The sequence below is a fragment of the Bactrocera tryoni genome, chromosome 3 (assembly GCF_016617805.1).
Source record: "Bactrocera tryoni isolate S06 chromosome 3, CSIRO_BtryS06_freeze2, whole genome shotgun sequence".
Taxonomy (NCBI): domain Eukaryota; kingdom Metazoa; phylum Arthropoda; class Insecta; order Diptera; family Tephritidae; genus Bactrocera; species Bactrocera tryoni.
Genome location: NC_052501.1, coordinates 18,568,006 through 18,588,715, shown reverse-complemented (window position 1 = coordinate 18,588,715; position 20,710 = coordinate 18,568,006). Strand labels below are relative to the sequence as shown.

Genomic DNA, 20,710 nt, shown 5'->3' with positions numbered 1-20,710 from the left:
CACTTCCGGTTTGTTTTTTATGACGGTGTTTTTTATGACTGGTGTAGTCATACTACTTACACATTCTCGATGCATCAGCATAGGTCACCTTTACATACATACTAGTACTTAAAAAATTTTTTATATACTTTTTATATCGCCCTCACATTGGTTGTGGTAGTCCGTACAACCAGCAGTGCCACTCAATGAGCAGCTGTTGCCAGCAATGCGCATGCCCAACACATATCGGTGTAGCGTACCAGCTGGTCGATATGCGCACAGCAAGGTCGCCTTCGCCAGCGTCAACGCCATTGCCATCGTTCGCCAGCTCGCTGGCTTTTACGCTCGCTCGTAAGCATTGCACCAGTAGAGATTTGCTCATCGACGTGTACGTACGGAATTGGAAACTCGTGCGGTAAGGTCGTGCGAACGCAACACTGGTTCGATAGCGGCAATGTTCGGACGCGAATCGCTTTGTGCTAATTAACATTTTTTGTTTATAAACAAACAAAACGAAACGCCGGGACGCCAAATATAATTTAAATACACCTATGCGCAGGCAGGTGCACTAAAAATAACTGTTTAGATTGCTAAATAAATCAAAATGCAAATGGAATAATGGGTGGCAGCAGGAGTTACAGCGTGAGCAGCACGAGCAGCGTCGCCAGCAGCACGAGCGGAAATTACAGTGAATACAGCGCCGCCGGCAGTGAGGAGCGTTGCAAGGCGACAAAGTTGGTATACAGCCGAATCGCCAGTCAGCGTAGAGCAACTGCCACAGGCGCGGCTGGCACAGGAGTTGGTGTAGGAGTAATGGCGCCACAGACCAACCCACAGCAGCAGCAGCCGAAAGTACAACGGGCGCGGTCACAGCGTATTATGTGTCGCTGTTGCCTATCGGAACAACAGCCGGCGACACGTCAGTCTTTGGGATCGTGCTCCGAGCAGGAGCTGGATGAAGAAGAGGCCGCGCACTTGGAGTTTGTGCCGTTGGACACCTTGGCCATGGTGGATTTGAGCGACGACAGGTTTGCAGCTACGTCGTCAGCGGCCACTGGTGACTCATACAAGCCAGCGTTAAGCAGGACATACCCGGCCAAAGGCAATAAAGTCAATAGTATGTCAACAACAAGCCCTGCCAACAACAACAGCCGCACTGGCAGCAGTAGTAGTAGTAGTGGTGGTAGTAGTACTACTAGCGGTAGTATCAGCAGCACTCTGCTCGACTGTTTGAATGCTTGTGCGCAAATAGGCGCTTCACTGGCGGACAATGAACTGCCTCAGCACATCTGTCTTGACTGCTGTCACACGCTGGAGATGTGCTGCGAGTTCATACGTTGTGTACGGAATGCGGACAAAATTCTACGCAGACGCTGCGCGCTGCCGGTAAAACGGGTGCGACAACAGCAACAACAACATTATTGGCAGCAACGCCAAGCAGCGGGCATGCCGGCTGTCAGCGCTGACGTTTATGGCGAGGAGGGACCGGCTGCGAAACGTAGGCGGCGTCGCGAAGAGGTGTGTCTACGTGTATAAATATATTTGTGTGTGTGTGTGTGTGTGGCCTCGTATACTTGCATTGCAATTGCAATAGCATTACTCGCTTTAAATACTTATGTACATATGTATATCATTTGCTATTTTTGTTTTACATCGTGTATTACTATGAAGTTGCGTAAAGAATATGTATGTATTTTTAATTCAACGTGTGTAAAAAAATCTATTTTATCACAGAAAGTGTCGCAAGAACATCGCTTGAGTATCGCTCGTGCCGATGTCAGTGCAAAAAGTCTCGGCAACAACACGCCCAAGTCAATATCCTTGCCGAAGTCGTTGGCGACGCCGGCGTCAGCAGCGCTGTCAGTAACGTCAACGCCAAAGTCATCGTCAGCTGAGAGGGGTAAGTGCGTAAAAAAAGCTATATAAATATGTAGTACATAACAAATTTTCGACTTATGTATTTGTATAAACGTATATACATATATGTGTGTGTGTGTGCATATGCGCCTTGCACGCCGCATGAGTCAGACTGTCATTTGTTTTTGTTTTTGTTTACTTATCGTTTTTGTTTTCTTCGTATGACTTTTAATCCACCACATAAGGCGATTGAAAATGTCAGCTGTGTTGTTGCAAGTGTTTTTTCGTAAAAATTCTGCGGATTTTGCGATTTTGGAATTTCAATAAACTTAATTTAATGCAAAAATATTGTGTGAAAGTAAGAAAATATGCATTTTATATTACATTTAGTGAAGTGTGTGCAAAAATATAAAACATGCGTTGCTTATGCGGTGGAGTGGTTGGTGAAGTTGTTGCAGCAGTTGCAAAGCTGGTTAAATAAATCAAAAGTGTTGCTATTTAACAAAAGAGTTTTATATAATTGTTTTTTGCCGGCTGATATAGTTTTAGAACAAAATGTATGTGAGTTAAAGCAAATTAAAAATTCTGCTGTTTAAGTGAAATTATGAAAATGCAAGCAAACATTGTCAGCTGGTATTGTTACTAGAGTTGTATGTATGTACATATATGTATGTATATGTATGACCAGAATGTACTTTTATTTGCTTATATGCTCTATTTAGTACAAAATGCAAACATGCATACATACATACATATGTACAAGTATGTATATTCATATGTACATATATTTAATTGCTTTGTAAAAATTTAAATTAAATGTGAGTACGTACATACATACATATGTGTATCTGGATAAATAATAATACACATGTACATACTATATACAGTACAGCATTTAATATAGCATAAAAGCTTAAGTAAAAAGTAGAATTCTTATCTAGAGATTCTTATTTTGATCGGCCAGTTTGTATGACAGCTATATGATATTTAACCGGGTCTCTGCCGTTGGTTTCTGGTCGTTATAACCTTCACGGTGAACTTATTATTGGGTAGTCGAAAAAGTCTTTTCGTATTTCTAATCAAACTTCAACTTATTTTTGTTTCATTTATAATGAACTTTGATGAACCAAATATGTATCATTTTGTTCGACCACTTTTTGCCATTTTTCCGTTAGAGATATTATTCAATCAGTCTAAAACGTTTCTGGTTTCTCGGCGAAAAACTGCGACAAGCAATTTTCACAGGCTTCCTTTGAAGCCAACTTTACTTAATTAAGGGAGTTCTGCATCCCCTTTCTGTTGATGAGTTCTGGTCGTTTTTTTCGATTTCTTGCTTCAGTAAAATGTAGAATCTATCGTTCGACCAGGCTGGAGTAGCCCATAGTGGATAATTCCTTTTCAATACCATCAAACATTCAGCATAAGCTTTCGAGGCGTCAATCCTGGCTTTGCGACCATTTGTTGAGCTTCACCACGCTTGAACCATGATCATTTTCGCACATTATTGCTTCAGAAGTGGTTCGATTTCATCTCGTTTCAGCAAAGAATGACAGATTTTAATTCGGTCAATTAAATTTTCCACAGGCAATTCATGTGGTACCCAACATCGAGCTTCTTTGTTCTTCTTTATGTCGCTATCAAGGCCAGTCAAGACTGTTATGAGATCGGAGCTGACACAAAAAGGCAAGCCACGGGAAATGAATCAAAGAGTTTTTATAAATTTTGTGGTCTTTATCAATATTTTATATGTAGGTGTATACATTTTTTTCATATTTAATGAATACATTAGACTTACGAGGAAAGTGAGTACTCCAACTTATCTGAAGAGTTTAAATTTGTTGTAATATTTAAAAAATATTATTTTCCAGTTTTAACCAATAAGTTAGTTTTAAATATTTCCAAAAAATAATTAGGCTTGTGCATATTTAGTGCTAAAGTTCCAAACCAATTGATTTCTTAAGTAGCCTACTCCTTTGTATTTTGGTTAAAATACACTTTAGGGTAGTAGGCTCAAAGCGCTTTGTCGATCTGTAAGGATCTTATGAAGCAGTATATACATATGTAAGTGTTTATAAGTACCACAACGGACCGAAGTTCTAAGTTGCCTATGTGAGTTCCTTCTTAGGATCGATCTTTTAACCTAACCTAACCTAACACTTTAGGGCCTTAAAACATTATCAAATTGATAAAATACAGTAGTTAAAAAAAATCAGTAACATACCGCGCCTACTGTCCGAACGATGTTAAGGACTCTTTATTTATCTTGTTTTAGGTAAAACAAGTCCCCCTGGATATTCTCTTGAAAAAGCTGATCTTTATGATCATACCACTTTGAGAGCAAATATTAATATAAACTCATTTTATACACTCAACTATGTATATCTGTAATAAAGATTGATATGAACTTATTTCTTCAAAGTTCTTTTTTGTGAGCTCTAGACCGGCCTAACGCCTTAAATCTTCAATGTTCTTACTTATTACACTCGCTTTAAAGATACCAAAACTATATTGTCATCTATCTCATAAGAAGTGTATTTAAGAAACCGGTTCTAATTGCATAAAGTGTTACATCCGGTGATCTGTATCATTGAAATCTGGCAGTTACAAATAATTTCAAAGAATGGCTCAATAAGTAATGTGCCGCATTTAATTAATGTAGCACCTGAGGTCTTTTACCAATAATAGCCACTGGTTTGGCACAATTCAATGCTATTCTTTAGAGTTTTGCCGTTGTACACCAACAACATTGTAGCATTTACTTTGTGTTTTTTTCTGAGCAATTAAGGCATTTAGGCGCCCAAGCGTTCAGCAGCTCTGATTTTTTCACCAACAAACTTGCCTTACTTTCTTACTCATTAGTCAATTTTGAGGCATCATTATCACACTTCCCTTTCACTATGCGGTAGGCAAGCGCTTTTTGTTTTCCTCTACACTATTTACTTCAAGACTACGCTTTATTAAAGATGAAATTATGCTCTATGCAGTCAAGTAAATATGTAAATGCTTTGCGATTTGCTTGCGTTCCAAGTGGGCTATTGCTACCTGCGGAGTGAATGTTCAATACAATGCGGCAACGGCACATAGCGGCGCAGAAATGTTCAGTTATGCAAATTATTTGGAGAGATAATGGCGAGTAGTCAAAATGAATGAAAAGAAGTGTCAAACAAATGTTGTGAATTTCAATGAGTTACGAAGTTTCGAAAAAAATAAGAAATTGAATTGCCATTCTAAAATTAAACCATACAACTTTGCGAGCTAATAAGATTATTAAGGCAGTTAGTAAGGTGAAGCGTAAATAAAAATAAGAAAAGAACGTTAACTTCGGCTGCTCGGAAAGTATATGTAATACCCTTCACAGATTCTTGTATTATAGCATAAAAAGATCTTTACCTCGATTTAGATCGATCAGTGTGTAAGGCCACTATGTACTAAAGTGATCCGATCTGAACAATTTATGCGGAGATTGTAGCCTTTCTTTGAACAATAATGCATGCTGAATTTCGTGAAGATATCTTGTCGCACTCTTTCGTCCGACCATATTCTACAAAGAATCTGATGCATGCTCCTTATCAGTTCTTCGCCGCCGTATTTGAATAGCTCGGCCGGCAAATCCATCGGCTCACCGCTTTGTTGTTCTTCAGACGGGTAATTGCTATTCGAACCTCTTTATCGGGCAATGGAACGTCCGCTCCATCGTCATCGATTGGGGACTCGGGTTCATCATCTTATCGTGTATGATTTCACTGCCATTCAGCAGGTTGGAGAAGTGTTCCCTCCATAATTTTAGTGAGCTCTGGGCATCAGTCACTTGATCGCCTCTGGGGGTTCAACAAGAGTATGCTCCGGTCTTGATACCTTCTGTTAGTCGCCGCATCTTTGTATACAATTTTCGAGCATCACCCCTGTCGGCCAGCTTGTCAAGCTTTTCGTATTCACGCATTTCATTTTTTGTCTGCAAATGCGTCTTTCTTCCCTCTTTAACTCTCGGTATCAAGCACGTGTTGTGGTCGATTGCAACGTTGCAAGGCAAGCAGTCTGTTTTCTTTCCACTGCGACACCTCACTCCTCATCGTAGCAGCTGCTTTTTTTCCCTTTTACGAAAACCAATGGTTTCGTTTGTAGCTGTACGTAAGGAGCTTGAAGTGCCGTCCAACAGTTCCCTTATACCGAGATGCTGATGAGTGGCCTCAGAGAGCAGGAGTGCAAGTCGGGTAGAAACACGTTCGGCTGGCTCTTGTGATTGCAGCTTCTCGACGTCGAACCTTCCTTGGGTTTGTTGACGTGCGTTTTTTGCTGCATGTCTAAAACACTTGAGACGTGTCTTCCATCCATCACAACATGATCGATCTGTTTGGTGGCTGATCGATTCAGATATAACCAGGTAGCTTGATGAATTTTTCTATGCTGGAACCTAGTACTACAGATAACCATATTTCGGGTCACTATTTTGACATCATGGTGGGGGCAGCTCTCATAGCTGCGCTTCAAGCGCTCACAGAAGACATCTTTGGTCATATCGTCCTCCTCTTCCGTCGAGGTGTGGGCGCGAATCAGCGATGAGTTAAAGAAGTTCACTTTGATGCGGAATTGTAGCTAGACGTTCATCCACCGGGGTGAATGGCAGTAGTAAATGCCATATGGACCTAGTCGCCTCAGTCCTTGTCCCGTCCATCGCATTTTTTGAACGGCAGTGTTGACAGCCTTTACTCTAACGAGGACATCTACCAGCTGGGCAGCGGCACTTTCCCAATTAAGGGACCAAACATTTCAGGTCCCTTAATTTGTAATGTTTAACACGTTTTCAGGGGTCGTCATCGAAAGGAGGGTCACTCTTCCGAGACTATTTTATTCTTTTCATTAGTAGTCTTAAACCCGGGTTCTAAATCCAGCGCATAACCCTTTGGTGGGGATTTTTCGCCTTCTTAAAGGTATGTTTTTGGGCTACTCAGAGGTTACTTGTTCTAATACCGGAAGTGAACTGCTTGAGCCATATGTAAAATAATCGTTTCTGGCCACTCCCAAGTGAATGTCACTCAGAGAACTTGCCTCACTTGCGTGACTTCTACACATGGCTCCATCCTCCATACTTGCATTCTATACATAAGTAATTCTAAAATACTTAAGTAGACTCAACTGCAATGATATATGGTATATGTATGTTCATATTTTTATTCAAAAGGCGGTAATATTTAGATACATACATATGCATACCCAAACAGCCACTACAAAAGAACTTCCTCTGCCCACACAAGCAGCGCGCCTGGAAACAACCGCGGATCTGAGTTATTATTTTTTACTCATTTGTGTACAAATAAATGCAGCGATTAAATGCCAATGCCTATTCATTTTATATGGATTAGGTGATGTATGTACATATGTATGTATGTACACATTTGTATGTACTTTATGTACATACTTCTTAACCCACTCTGCTTATAAAAATGCTCGCGTACGTACCAATGAGTGCTTGTACGGGCAAATAAAAATAATTAGTCTTATTTATTATTTCATTTACATGACCATTTTGGTGTCTTAAGACATTACGTTTGAGCAGAAAGAATAAATAAATTGCGCAAACTGTGATAAGACATACTTGCTACTATGCTATGTTAGGGTGTGACAATTTTTGGCGGAAAATACATAAATTTCATAGAATTCATGAATTGGAGGCAAAGTGAGTATTATTCTGTCAACTGTTTCAATGTTATATAATATTTTTTGTCAGACTTATCTTTTATAATGGAATTACAGAGGGTTTAAAAAATTTTCTTTACCAATAAATCCTCATTTCCGGTATATATTTGAATTGTAGGAAGGTATATATCAGATTCTCTCCTTTTTAGAAAAAAATATATACTATGTATTTGAGACACTCCCTTATTAATACAGCAGTAAACTATTCTGAGACCAAAAAAAAACCAAAGGTACTGAAACTGACGTTCTATAGCAGGTAGGCCTACTTGTGTTTTAATTATAAACTAACAAACTTAATAAAAAGAAATCTAGAGCAATTAATTTACCATTTAGAAGCTATGAAGCTAAAAGTGATCACCCTAATGCCATGCATATGTATTTGCGCAAATAAATCAAAAGTGGTGTATATTTCAAAACAATGAACTGACCAGGTATATACTATATGTATGTACATACATATACTATTTGCGTTTAACATTCTAGAGCTGAGCTCATAGACAACAATGCCGTTAATTAATTTTGAAGCATAATAGTTTTGAGTGGGTGTTGTGTATTAAAAACTCTAATGTCAACATGACAGCCTACGTTGGAGCCGCACTCGATAAGGGGGAAAGCCTACACTGTCTGTTTCACTGTCTGCCATAAATATACACACACACATATAAAATTAAGCATGCATGTGAAAAAAAGTGATTACCCGCGGCTTAAAGGTAGTAAATACAATTGAGCGATCGGCCTTAACTTGGGAGTTGAAGTTTTGGTAGCGGTTTGGCTGCCACGCATACACATACATATGTGTACATATAGGAGTATTTACCCACGCAATCCAGCGCTCCTCGGTCATATGTTGATCTCATTTATTTACTTGTTTTATTGTTTTATTGACTTATTTCATTTCATTTATTTATTTTCTCTTTTCATGACCAAAAATTTCGATTTCATTTGCTTGAAAGTGAAAAAGTCACATACTAAAAATTCATTAAAATCAAGAAAGCCAGAATACCCTTCACAAACCCAAAAGATTTCTTACAAGAACTTGGGTTTGAACGTTCGGTTTGTAAGGCAGCTTTAAGCTATAGTGGTCCGATCTGAACAATTTCTTTGGAGATTTTACCGTTTAGTCAATAATCTGTGCCAAGTTTCATGAAGATATCTCGTAAAATAAGAAAGGTTTCCTTGCAAGAACTTGATCCTGATCCTTCAGGTTATATGAGAGCTATATGCTATAATGATCCGATTTAAATAATTTCAATATATAAATGGTGATCCAATTTGAGGTTCCTTCCGTTTTTAAGTAAAAAACACAGTAACTTCAAATTGAATGGGGAATCTTTACTGTCATTCGAAAGAACATTGTTTGGCATTTATTTTTTGAAGATTATCTCTTTCATATGTTGGCCGCGGCTACGTCTCACATGGTCCATACGTTGAGTCCAATTTTGACTCGTCCGCCCATTTCGACTGCTAACTGGCGAATGACACGCGTGATGTTTTGCTCCAAGGCCTGAATCGAAACGGGTTTGTCCGCATAGACTTTAGACTTTACATACCCCCGCAGGAAAAAGGTGTGATATCCTACCATATTGGTGGCCAATCCACTGGCCCAAAACGTGCAATTGTCTGCTCACCGAAGCGTTCTCTCAATAAATCTTTTGATTGATACAATGTGTGGGAAGTGGCGCCGTCTTTTTAAAACCAAATGTCGCCGAGATCGAGAGCTTCAATTTCAGGCGTCAAATAGTCGGTTATAATGGCGCGATAACTTTTTCCAATGACAGTTACGTTCTAACCGGCATCATTTTTGAAGAAATATGGACCGATGGTTCCACCAACCGTTTTTTTCCTGCATGAAATAGCAGCTCTTGAATCTCTGCAGGTTGCTCTTCGTCCCAAATGTGGCGGTTTTGCTTATTTACATTACCCATTAAGCTAGAAATGGGTCTCATCCTTGAATAAAATTTGGCTCGAAAATGTCAGATCTTCTTGGAAGTTTTCAGGAGTCCATAGAGCAAAGCGATGTCACTTGGGAATGTCGAGTGGGTTCAGTCCTTGGCACAAGCTTCTTTTTGTACGCTTTCAATTGAAGATTTCGACGTAAAATGCGCTAAATCGTACCATACGTCAGTCAGAGATGCTGCAAACGGCGCCCAATCGACTCTCTACTTTCTTCGTGTACACTCTCAGCTACGGCTGCTATATTTTCTTCACTGCGTGTTAGACGTGATCTATTCGGTCGAGTATTATCCAATAATGAATGCTGGGCCTTAAGATGACAGCTTGACACGACGCGTGATCTGCCAAAAAAGGCTATTGGAAAGAGTAACTCTTATCTTAAAAGTAACCGTTATATTCTTTTGGGTGTTAAAAATTTCGTTGAAAATCTGTTTAGGATATAATGAATGTTGTAATATTTGTGTAAAATTTTACAATATCAAAAATAAACCCTAAATTCCTTTTTCGCTGCATTCTCCATCGGAATTGTGGATAAAAATGTGCCAGGCAACATTAATCAATGCCCTCGAATGCCATTTCTAATGCATAATCTTACACTACAATGCATTTATTTTCTCAAAGTAGATATGTACACACTATATACGTATGTACATACATATGTATGTATATAAAATGGTATATTAGCATGTACATACATATATGTATGCCCACATTCAAGTACAATTGCAACATATTTGCCCTGCATTCCGATAAAGCAACAAATCCACATTGGAAAACAAATGTCTGCACACTCAAGGCAGCACAAATTGAACTTCATATGGCATCATGCTTCAAATAAATTAAACAATTTATTCAAAAAGTCAGCTACCGCACACAATTTTACTCATAAATATTTATCTACAAACCCACTAGACGCTCTGGTGTGCCATAGGCGAGAGATATGCAAATGAATATAGTACATACATATTTATATCTACAAACATAAATTTATTACTATATACTCCTTTTCAAGCCATATCTAAGCTTTGTCACAACAACAATAGCAATAAATATCTTTATTGGTTTAAATAGTGATTCACAGGTCAACAATGAAATCCCTTCATATTAATTAATTTGTCTCCATCCACTGGAAAAGATATTTCATTCATATGTTTGCCTTCTTTCATACCGTTATTTATGTATTTATACAATGTATATATTTACATATATAGTTCGTTTGTTGTCAATTAATTAATTACACAAACGTTTTAACTGCTGCTCATGCTCTACATATAGTATGTGATTCCTCAGAGTTCTGTTAGAAATATTCTTTTATATTTTGAGCTCAATAGACAAACTCACATACGCAGTTTTTTTATCGAAAAATTGGGAATATTTGGTGGTATGTTTCAACAAGTCTGAAATTGCGCTCAATACCTTATATTAATTGACTATTTCAAGTAGTCTCTATACTATTCTTTCGAATATTAGTCGTCGAAAAAGTAATTTCGTATTTTGTCAATAGATGTCGTTGCAGTCGTATATCTCCAGTGCTACCAATCACATTGTGTCATACCATATAGTGTTGGAAGGGTGAGATTTTAAGCTTCATGTGACGCCATTTTCGGTGACACCACGGAAAAAAGCTCCGTCCGTGTTGACAGGATAACTCCTTACGGAGGCATCTAAAGTGAAAAAATAAGTGTTTTAGTTAAAACCTTAACTTAGAACTTGGACGAAGGAAAAGAAAACTGAAAATTCGATTTTTGACAGACATTTAAAAAAACACTGAAAATTTCAGTTAAAATTTCGCGACTTTCATTTTTTCAAATAGTTGTAATCAAAAAAAGTCCTTCGCCCAAGTCTTTAAGAATTGTGCCTGTGTAAAATTTCATGCAGATCGTTTCAGTAGTTCTCGAGAAACATCTTGCCAACCGACTTCAAAAACCGTGAAAAGCTCGTTCAAAGACGACGCACTTAGCCTAGCTAGCCGATTACTTGGATCAACTTGAGAATTTAGCAAAATATTCTGGAGGTGTTGTAGAATCTAATAAGACAACAAAAATTCGGTTTTTTGAAACCCTTAGTCCCATGTAGCCCCTTAAAGAAAGGGATTTTTAAATTTTTTGTTCACAAAAATCTTGCTGGGCGCCAGATTCGTTTCGTTTATTCGTTTATTATTCGAAGCCCAATTCATGGAATTTCGTTATTGTTTTAATTGATTTGGGAGATGGTGAGTCATCCACTTTTCAGCTGACTCAATCAAATAAATTAAGCGATACTCTAATTGTAATTTTTGTGGATTTTTTTAATGTTTCGCCGTAACACTCTATTTTTATAACTTACTGGCTTATGTTCTAGGGATGAAATGGTTTTTAAACAAGAAAAACGGCTGTACCGAATATCCTTCATAGGTACATTTCTATAGCATAAAGGGAACATCATAAAATTTTTTCTTATCTTCAGTTTGATCGTTCAGTTTGTAGGACAGCTATATGCTATAGTTGTCCGATCTAAACAATTTCTTCCGAGATTGTAGCAATGGTTTGGATATTCATATTTGCCAAATTTCGTAAACATACCTTGTCACATAAAAGAGTTTTCCGTATAAGGACTTGAGTAGGATCAGTCAGATCGGCGGTTCCGAAAAATGAGCAGCTGCTTGGTGAGAAAGAGTCGTATGTAAAATTTCAGGATGAGTGACTAGTTCTCGTACATACAGACGGATAGGCAAACGAGCTTGGGTAAATCGACTCAGCTCGTCACATTGATCATTCATATAAACACTTTATAGGGTCTGCGATGTTTCCTCTTGTTTATGACATCGTGGCAAACTTATGCCCTGTTGTATTCGACGTAGAATTCCAATATAATATTTTACAAAGTTTAATCAAGTCAAACAATTCATGAGAGTTGTGTGTCTGACTTCTTCAGAGTAATGGAAGCTATATTTCAATGATCTCGATTTCTCATAAGTATATATGTACATATATTTTTTAAAGAACTTGAAAGCGTGGGTATCAACTGAAGCTGGAACTAGCACAGATTCGGTTGATAAAATGTAAATAAATAAAAAATAATAATTTGTGGATTGGAAGTGTGCATAGGGACGCTTGAAGTGTATCTCAACAATTAAATAGGAAAGTAGTTTTAGCATATCAAAGCACAACTAACGGTTAAGCAGCTACGAGTCTGTTTAACACCGAAATAACTGAAATCTTACACTTGAGACAATAGTCATCTCAAAAGACCAGGTGGCTTACATACTGCGTGAAATATTGGTCCTTAGAAAGTTCTTGGCGCGATTGGTGCTGCTTCTGCACAATCAGGACAACAGGCGCAATCGTGCGATCCTTCACAGAAGCGCGAACCTATTCCGAAAAAGGCAAATACGCTCCATGGGCTCACAGTTTTTTTAGAATTTCCAAGGCACATCAGCTACTCTGGATAAGGGAAAAATCGTCACGAAGCTATACAATGTCAAATTATTGGAACGATTCGTCGACGAATTGCAGAATAAATGGGCCCAAATGGTGAACCAATATCGTTTTCTTCACATCTGTCCCGGTGGAGTATGGGGTCATGTGTAGCGGTTCACGCAAGTGAGGAAAGTTCTCTGAAAGTTCACTTGGGAGTGGCCAGAAACGATTCTTTTACATATGGATCAAGCAGCTCACGTCTTAGACCAAGTATCCTCTGGGTAGCCTAAGAACATCCGTTCGAAGGCGAGCTAAATTGAGAAGGCGAAACATCCCCTACATAGGGTTGTGCGCTGGGTTTGGGACCCGCCACGTACAAAACACTACCAATGAAAAATTACCAACAGCCTCGGAAGAGAAACCCCCCTTTTGATGACGACCATGGCAAACGAATTAAGGACAACAGGTGCTACTTCGGACTGCGTAGGCAATTGAGTAGTAAAGCCCTCTCTCGACGAACAAAAACCAAACTCTACGAGTATAAGTCACTCATAATTACCGTTCTGATATATGGTGCAGAGGCTTGGACTGATGAGCTGACGCTGCGATTTTTCGAGAGAAAAGTTCTGCGAAAGACTTACGGTCCTTTGCGCGTTGGCCACGGCGAATATCGCATTCGATGGAACGATGAGCTGTATGAGATATATGACGACATTGACATAGTTCAGCGAATTAAAAGACAGCGACTACGCTGGCTACGTCACGTTGTCCGAATGGACGAAAACACTCCAGCTCTGAAAGTATTCGACGCTGTACCCGCCGGGGGAGGCAGAGGAAGAGTAAGACCTCCACACAATTGGAAGGACCAAGTGGAGAAGGACCTGGCTACGCTTGGAATATCCAATTAGCGCCACGTAGCGAAAAGAAAAAAAACGACTGGCACGCTGTTGTTAACTCGTAAGCGGTGTCTACGCCAATAAAGAAGAAGAAGAAGAATATATTTCATAGCATCTCTGACATTTCCATTTAGATGTGTGCCTTGACTGTAAGACGACTGAGACTATTTACTAAACTAACTGTAATGGTAGAGAGTAGAAGGTTCAGCTGTAATATATGTAAGCAGTCGACCTCACAGGTCTAACGAATTCTCTCTTCCGCTCTATAAACGCGGTAATCACCAACATAGCGGATTTAGCTGCTAGGCGCAAATTATCACAGTAAGGTAAAGTGTGCTTTGCAAGGTTTTAATGGGTGCTATACTGATTAAGTTGCACGAAGGGGAGTTATGAGCACATAGTGATTATTTATGAAGTCATTTCCTTTGCCAACATGCGGCGCTTAAGTAATTGGCAGCTTTAATAAGCATGTTGAATGTACTTAATACACAAATATATATGTACATACATATGTATGTATACAAACATATCTCCCTAGTTACATATATACATATACATATTTACTATACATATAAGTATATACCGACTTCATTTCAACCCACTTCAATTATGAACATGCGATGACCTAACAACCTCAATTTGCTTTTCTTTCTTGCAATTTCAGATGAATTGTTGGACATTAGCAAAGCACTGGACGGCGTGGAGAGCAGCTTTGTGCGCTCATTTGACAGTGGCATTGAAGTTGACGAAGACTTGTGTTCGGTCAAATCGAGCGATTGCAGCGCGAATGAGTATCCGTTACGCTGCCATCTGGCGAAGTATGAAGGCTACACTTATGTGGTCGCCGAAACGCTTTCACATGATCTCGAACGCTTCCACAGAAGTGGCCGACCGCAGGCGTCTGCTGGAGGCGGTGCTGCTGCTGCTGTTGCCGCCACCACGCCAGCGACTTACAAATGCGGTTTCTGCATATTTGAGTGCAGCGTGCGGCAGGAGTTGAACAAACACTTGCAAATGCATTTGGGTGAGCTGCTGGCGCATTGTTTCGCTGCAATCTGCATAAATGAATGCATTCACTGCAATAATATTTGTTTTTGTTTTTTTCTTTTTCTCTTTATTCTTCCATATGCAAACAGGCCCGCCACAGCACAGCTGCCGCAAGTGCAATTTCGTTGGACACTTCAAGTTTCTACTGGCGCAGCATATGCGTAATGTGCACCACTGCGCCTTGGAGGGGCAAGAAGGTAGGCAGCACTTTCTAGTCACAGTACACAACGCATTTGCGCGTAATCGCTATAAATAAGTTATATTGCTTTAATACTAACACTGTGTGAGCAAACATTTTTATACCCATCGTTTCTTGTTGCATAGGGTAGAATAGTTTTTTGCATCTGACGATTGTTTCTTAAGCCATGAATTACTCTAGAAAGATACAGAGTTATGTATATCATATATCACAGTTAATAAAATGATGATAGGGATTAAATTTCTGTCTGTCCACTCGACAGTCTTTGGCCGGATAAAATTCGGTTTAATGTATTTTGTCGATGGCGTTAAAATTCCGACTGTCAATTACCCTAATATATTAGGTGTGACTTTTAACAGACTCAGCTCCTCGCACGTCCGCGATTATTGCAAAAATACAGAGCGGCAACAAAATCCTCAATAGCTAGCCGGAAGTACATTGGGAAAAGATTAAGAAACGTTGTTGACAACATATAAGACAATCGGCCGATCGGTCCTTACGGGGAAGCTATAGACATACTTTACTTCTGACTTCAACGGGATGCTTCTTGATGTCTCCCATCGAACATCTGCACGGTGAGACCCGCATGCTCTCAGTTAAGGAACATAATGCACTCCTCTCCAAGCAGTCTCTGCTGGGGTGTTTTCGTAGAAATCATTCCTGTAGTCACCTGCTTGAAGCCGAACCGTTTCCCAGGAACATCAAGCGGTCTTTCCTCAACTACGTCGACGGCATAAGACAATACGCCGACCAGACTTCGAACGCAATTAACTTCAGACATGCACTGACCGGCATTCACAGTTGAGCCATAAATAGCTTCACCGACTCCTTCTCAGTGAATGACGTACTTGGAGTCAAACCACTACCCAGCTCGAGTTGCCACGAAAATTGAGAGCGACCCTCGCGCAGCTCAAATATATGTCCAGCGTACAACGAGTCCCCACATGACACTAACCACTTCTTTGTATGCCCAGCTAACCCTACACATCTGACACCCTTCTCCGTATGTTCCAACCCCGTCGAAATGGCACGTTTCCTGAGCCTACCGTTGGATGACCTCGATGACAACTTATCTTGGCCTATGGCTAAGTCAGATTTTTATGCCGGCAATGTCGGTTTGTAAGATTTTTTTAATGAATTGAATCTGACATATTTTTCTTATAATAATATGACCATAATATAAAGATTATGGAACTCCCGGCTGACTTTATACTGCATATATCGGTTAATAAGAAGGCATTTCGCTACTAGAAAGTGAAGAAAAATTTCGATTTCAAGCTTTGAGTACTCCATATATGTATATTATACAATATATAAGGAATATGGGTATTTTCTTCCTATCCCCCGGGTCCACTTTACAACATTCTTCGCAATCTCCCAGAACGTCTAACAGCTGGGATTGGCCTGCTTTAGCCCTTCCCTACTAATTTTTTTATAGAGCGTAAGTGGAAAAAATTTGAGGGTCTCTTATCAGCTAAAGGGGTTTCTTGAACTGTATCACCACAAAAAAAAAAAATCGTGAATAATTTTTATAAACAATGCATACCTACATATGTAGGTATGTATATTTATGCATGTATTGGTTTCCTTATCACAATTCATTTGTTTACCACAGAAGTAGCGAGTATATTTGTATCCATGCTTACATATTAATATTAATTTTGACGTCATTTCTTTATTTGATTAATGTTTTTGTTATTGTAGTCAATCAAAAATGTGCCGAACGGGGTGGCGGTGATATCGCACGCGGTTACCAGGGCGTCGGCGTCGGCGCGGCAGCGGAGAGCCCCAAATATCATTGCCATTTATGTGCAGAATGTTTTGTCAATTATGATGGCTTGCAACAGCACCGAAAATCGCACAAAGGTGTGTCATTGTAGCAAATACACGCTTCATAAATAATCTAATATCGATTGTTGTTTACTGTTTCTTGCCTTTTGTAGTGTTTTGCAAATGCACCATGTGTACGTTCAAGAGTTCGACGCGTGAGAATGTTTTGGAGCATATGGCCAAAGTGCACAAGGTACTGGTGGAGCGGCGCCTAAGCGGTGAGTAAGTGAGGTGGGGTGGAAATGATAGAATACGGATACAAAAAAAGAAGATTTTATTATGAAAACTCAAAAAAAAAAAAAACAATGTATGGAAGAAGCGAGAAAGATGTGTAATGTGTTAGAATACTATTGTAAGTCTGACCCGTCTTTTTATCGGTCTGCCAAGTTTGTTTCAAAAAAGGGGAACATTTAGTGGTACAGCCTGAAAAGGGCGACTTTTTGGATTTAAAAAAAAAATATAGTTTGTTAATTGTTTTAAAATTTGAAGGGTATATTTATACACCTTTAAAGAATTAGAAGTGAAGAAAAAAAGTGTTCGAGTTACTGCTGGAGTGATTCCGGCCTTATCCATCGGTAAAATCAAAAAATCTACTAAAAGTTATTACCTACGGTCGAAAGAAAATACCAAGCAAGTATTGAATTTTACCCAAAATTATTATTTTCTCCAGCAGTACGTTGAAGAAGTTGCACAATAGGGAGTCGCCTTGTCTGAAACTCCGTTTGAAACTCCCGATCCTGACGGAGCTTTTGGTATTGCTCAACTTCAGTTTACACAGCCTAGTTTTGCGGTGATACCAAATCCAGACCTTTATGTCTTTTCTTGATGTCGAAAGCAGCTTCGAAATAGAAGAAGAGTTGGTATAGGTCTATCTTCTTTTCAGAGACCTTTTCAAGATTTTACGAATGGTGAATATCTAGTAGTTTTGCGCAGATTGTGAAGTATCCCATTTTGTGGATTGGCAGAGCACACTTAAATTCCAATCATCGGTCATACTTTCTCCCGACCATATTCTACAAAGAAGCTGTGGCTGCTCTTTATCAGTTCTTCGTCGTTGTTCTTCAGACGGGTAATTGCTATTCGAACTTCTTCATGGTTAGGCAATGGAACGTCCGTTCCATCGTCATCGATTGGGGAATCGGGTTCACCATTTCCTGGTGTTACTATGATTTCACTGCCATTCAGCACGCTGGAGAAGTGTTCCGGTCCGGTCTTGAAACCTTCTGTTAGTCGCCGCATCTTTTCGTAGAAATTTCAAGCATTATCCCTGTGGCCCAGCTTGTCAAGCCCTTTTTTGGCCTCTCACTTTTTTGTCTGCAAATGCGTCTCGCTTCCCTTTTCATCTTTCGGTATCCATTCCATCCCGCACCGTCGATCGTAACATTGCGAGGTAGGCAGTCTGTTAACTCCCCACTACGACACGGTAGTATCGTTCCAGCTGTTCTTTTGCCTTTTCCTAAAACCAATGTTTTCGTTTGAAGCCAAATTTGAAATACCAAGTCATAGTTCCCTTATACCGAGTTGCTGATGAGTGCTCTCAAAGAGCAGAAGGGCAAGTCGAACAGAAAATCGTACGTCTGTCTGTCGGACGTGAAATCTTCCTTGTGTTTTTTGACGTGCGTTTTTTGCTGCACAGAGGCGGGTGCGAATCTTGGCTGCAACAAGGTAGTGGTACGAGTCGATATTAGGACCTTGGAGCGCATGCACATCTAAAACACTGGAGACGTATCTTCCGTCTATCACAACATGATCGATCTTGTTGGTGATTATTCGATCCGGAGACAGCCAGGTGCCTTGATGAATTTTCTTACGCTGGAATCTAGTACTACAGATAACCATATTTCGGGCCCCAGCGAAATCGATCAGTCTCAACCCATTAGGGAATGTTTCATCGTGGTGGCTGAATTTACCGACCGTTGTGCCAAAGATACCTTATTGTGAACTATTTGCTCCAAAAAATATGCTCGTTTTGGGTTTATCCTTTGCCTGCAATAAGCAGTGACTTTAGACTTTATCTGATCCATAAATCGAACATGTCGGAGTTATTTCCCTAAATGTTCCTTCATTTCGCTTCAAGGGTCGCTAAAGTTCTAAAAAATAAAAATAATCGGAAAATTTTGTAATCGTGTACGATATAAACGTACTCTATGTGTATTTAAATAATATTTAATAATTAAAAAGCCATACAATTTATATCTTCTACTTGTTTCAGTGAAATATATACCGCTCCAACGAATCAACGCTCAACATATGCAAGAGCTTACGCCCACAAAAACAGTAAGCGTCGCTACGGAAACGAAATTTATACCAAAGGACAATAAGTACCGCAAACATTTGTGCCAATTTTGTGGTTAGTACAACAGCACTCCCGTTATTTTCCCTCAAACACCAAAAATGTATAAAATCTTATTATTTTTTTCAGGCAAGTGTTTCGATCGACGTTTCCATTTGCTCAAGCATGAGTATGGCGTGCATCGCATCGAAATCGAACAGACGAATAGCGACGTTGATGTCGTGATCCGCACGAAATTACCCAGCTACGGAGCTGGTGGCAACTCTAGCAAGCACACGAAGCTCAAGTATTTGCGACAACGCAACGCCGTGCAGGCGGCACGTCAACAACGTTACATCGAAGATCTTGCGCTGCTGGACGAACAGCAGCCAGGACAGGATATTAGCAATAAATTTCAATGTGAAATCTGTATGGCAGTATTTATGTTCAATTTCGAATTGAAATATCATATGCGCACACATAAGACCAGCACACATACACAGACCACGGTGGGCAGGGATTTGGCTGATAAGCACACTGCCACGCCTCCGCCAACATTATCAACTGCTGCTGTTGCTGCAGCCGCCGCCGTCATTGTACAACCCGAGCCGAAGCTAATAAACGCAAGTGTTAAGGAATGTGCGGAGATAACAGTGGAAAATCGTGAAGCTGCTGACAACGGCGAGTGCGATGCGGAAAGTGATGACGATGTTGAGGTTGAAGGTGATGGTGATGGTGATGGCGATGCCGACGACGAGACTTTAAAGTTTACGCCTGACATCTCGCATAATATCGACGCCACTTTGACCGGCTTGTCCGATGGCGTGGACTTGGATTTGATGGCTTTGGTGGCGCCGCAAATGTCACCGCTGGATTCGCTGGATGCTAGCCCGGCCAGCAGCAATAATAGTTTCGATATCAACTATGATGATCAATTGTATTTGAATGATTTCGATTTGGGTCTGCTGGATTGCAGTGGCGTGTTCGCGGGTTTTTAATCTGTAAAATTAATTTTAAATTGTAGTGTATTTGTTTTTGTTTTATATATTTTTTTCGCTTGTTTCGAACGAGTTTGGAGTATTAAAATAAGAAAATTTATACCTACACGCATACAAACACAACAATATAGACATTAACACACACGCACACATACACAAATTCGAGGAGAACAAAAGTCAGAGACTGAGTCAAGTGAAAAGCAATACAAAGACAATTGTTGCAATATTTTTTTTCAGTAAATTGTATGCGCATTACGTAAACTAAATGAAGACACTTACTTTGGTAGAGCAGTGTAAATAATTTTTTAAATAAAAAAATCATAGTACGTTGAAACTCGTTGGAAAAGTAAGAAAAAATAACAAAAATTAAAGGAGAAGCAATTTATGGTTGAGCTGAGGTCGGTAGGAGCAAGCTAAGGAACGTGCTTGAATTTTTAAGGTTTACAAAGGGTTTATCTCGATTTCCGGAAAAACTACGAGTCCTAGTGAAAAAAGTTAACTGGCGAAGCTGTAGCTGATGAAATGATCTACAACTTTTGCATTAAATCATTTTGCACATAACCTCAAAATTTATATGAAAATTTTGA

The 20,710-nt window shown here is 39.6% G+C and overlaps 1 protein-coding gene across 1 annotated transcript; it reads left to right on the top strand.

Annotated features, from left to right (window-relative positions):
* The first annotated feature begins 383 nt into the window (after positions 1-383).
* LOC120772261 lies at positions 384-20,710 on the top strand. The gene is made up of 8 exons (XM_040100763.1): positions 384-1,497; positions 1,714-1,879; positions 14,442-14,801; positions 14,914-15,021; positions 16,728-16,889; positions 16,967-17,071; positions 19,066-19,203; positions 19,276-20,710. Exons 1-8 carry the CDS (start codon positions 598-600, stop codon positions 20,121-20,123), a joined length of 2,787 nt encoding a protein of 928 aa, XP_039956697.1. The 5' UTR covers positions 384-597; the 3' UTR covers positions 20,124-20,710.

What these genes read in the sequence shown, in the direction of transcription:
- LOC120772261 (XM_040100763.1), top strand. Translation starts at nt 598, where the DNA reads ATGGGTGGCAGCAGGAGTTACAGCGTGAGCAGCACGAGCAGCGTCGCC. An exon ending in GCACCGAAAATCGCACAAAG is followed by an intron (nt 16,890 to 16,966) that starts GTGTGTCATTGT and finishes TGCCTTTTGTAG; the next exon opens with TGTTTTGCAAATGCACCATG. An exon ending in ACATTTGTGCCAATTTTGTG is followed by an intron (nt 19,204 to 19,275) that starts GTTAGTACAACA and finishes TATTTTTTTCAG; the next exon opens with GCAAGTGTTTCGATCGACGT.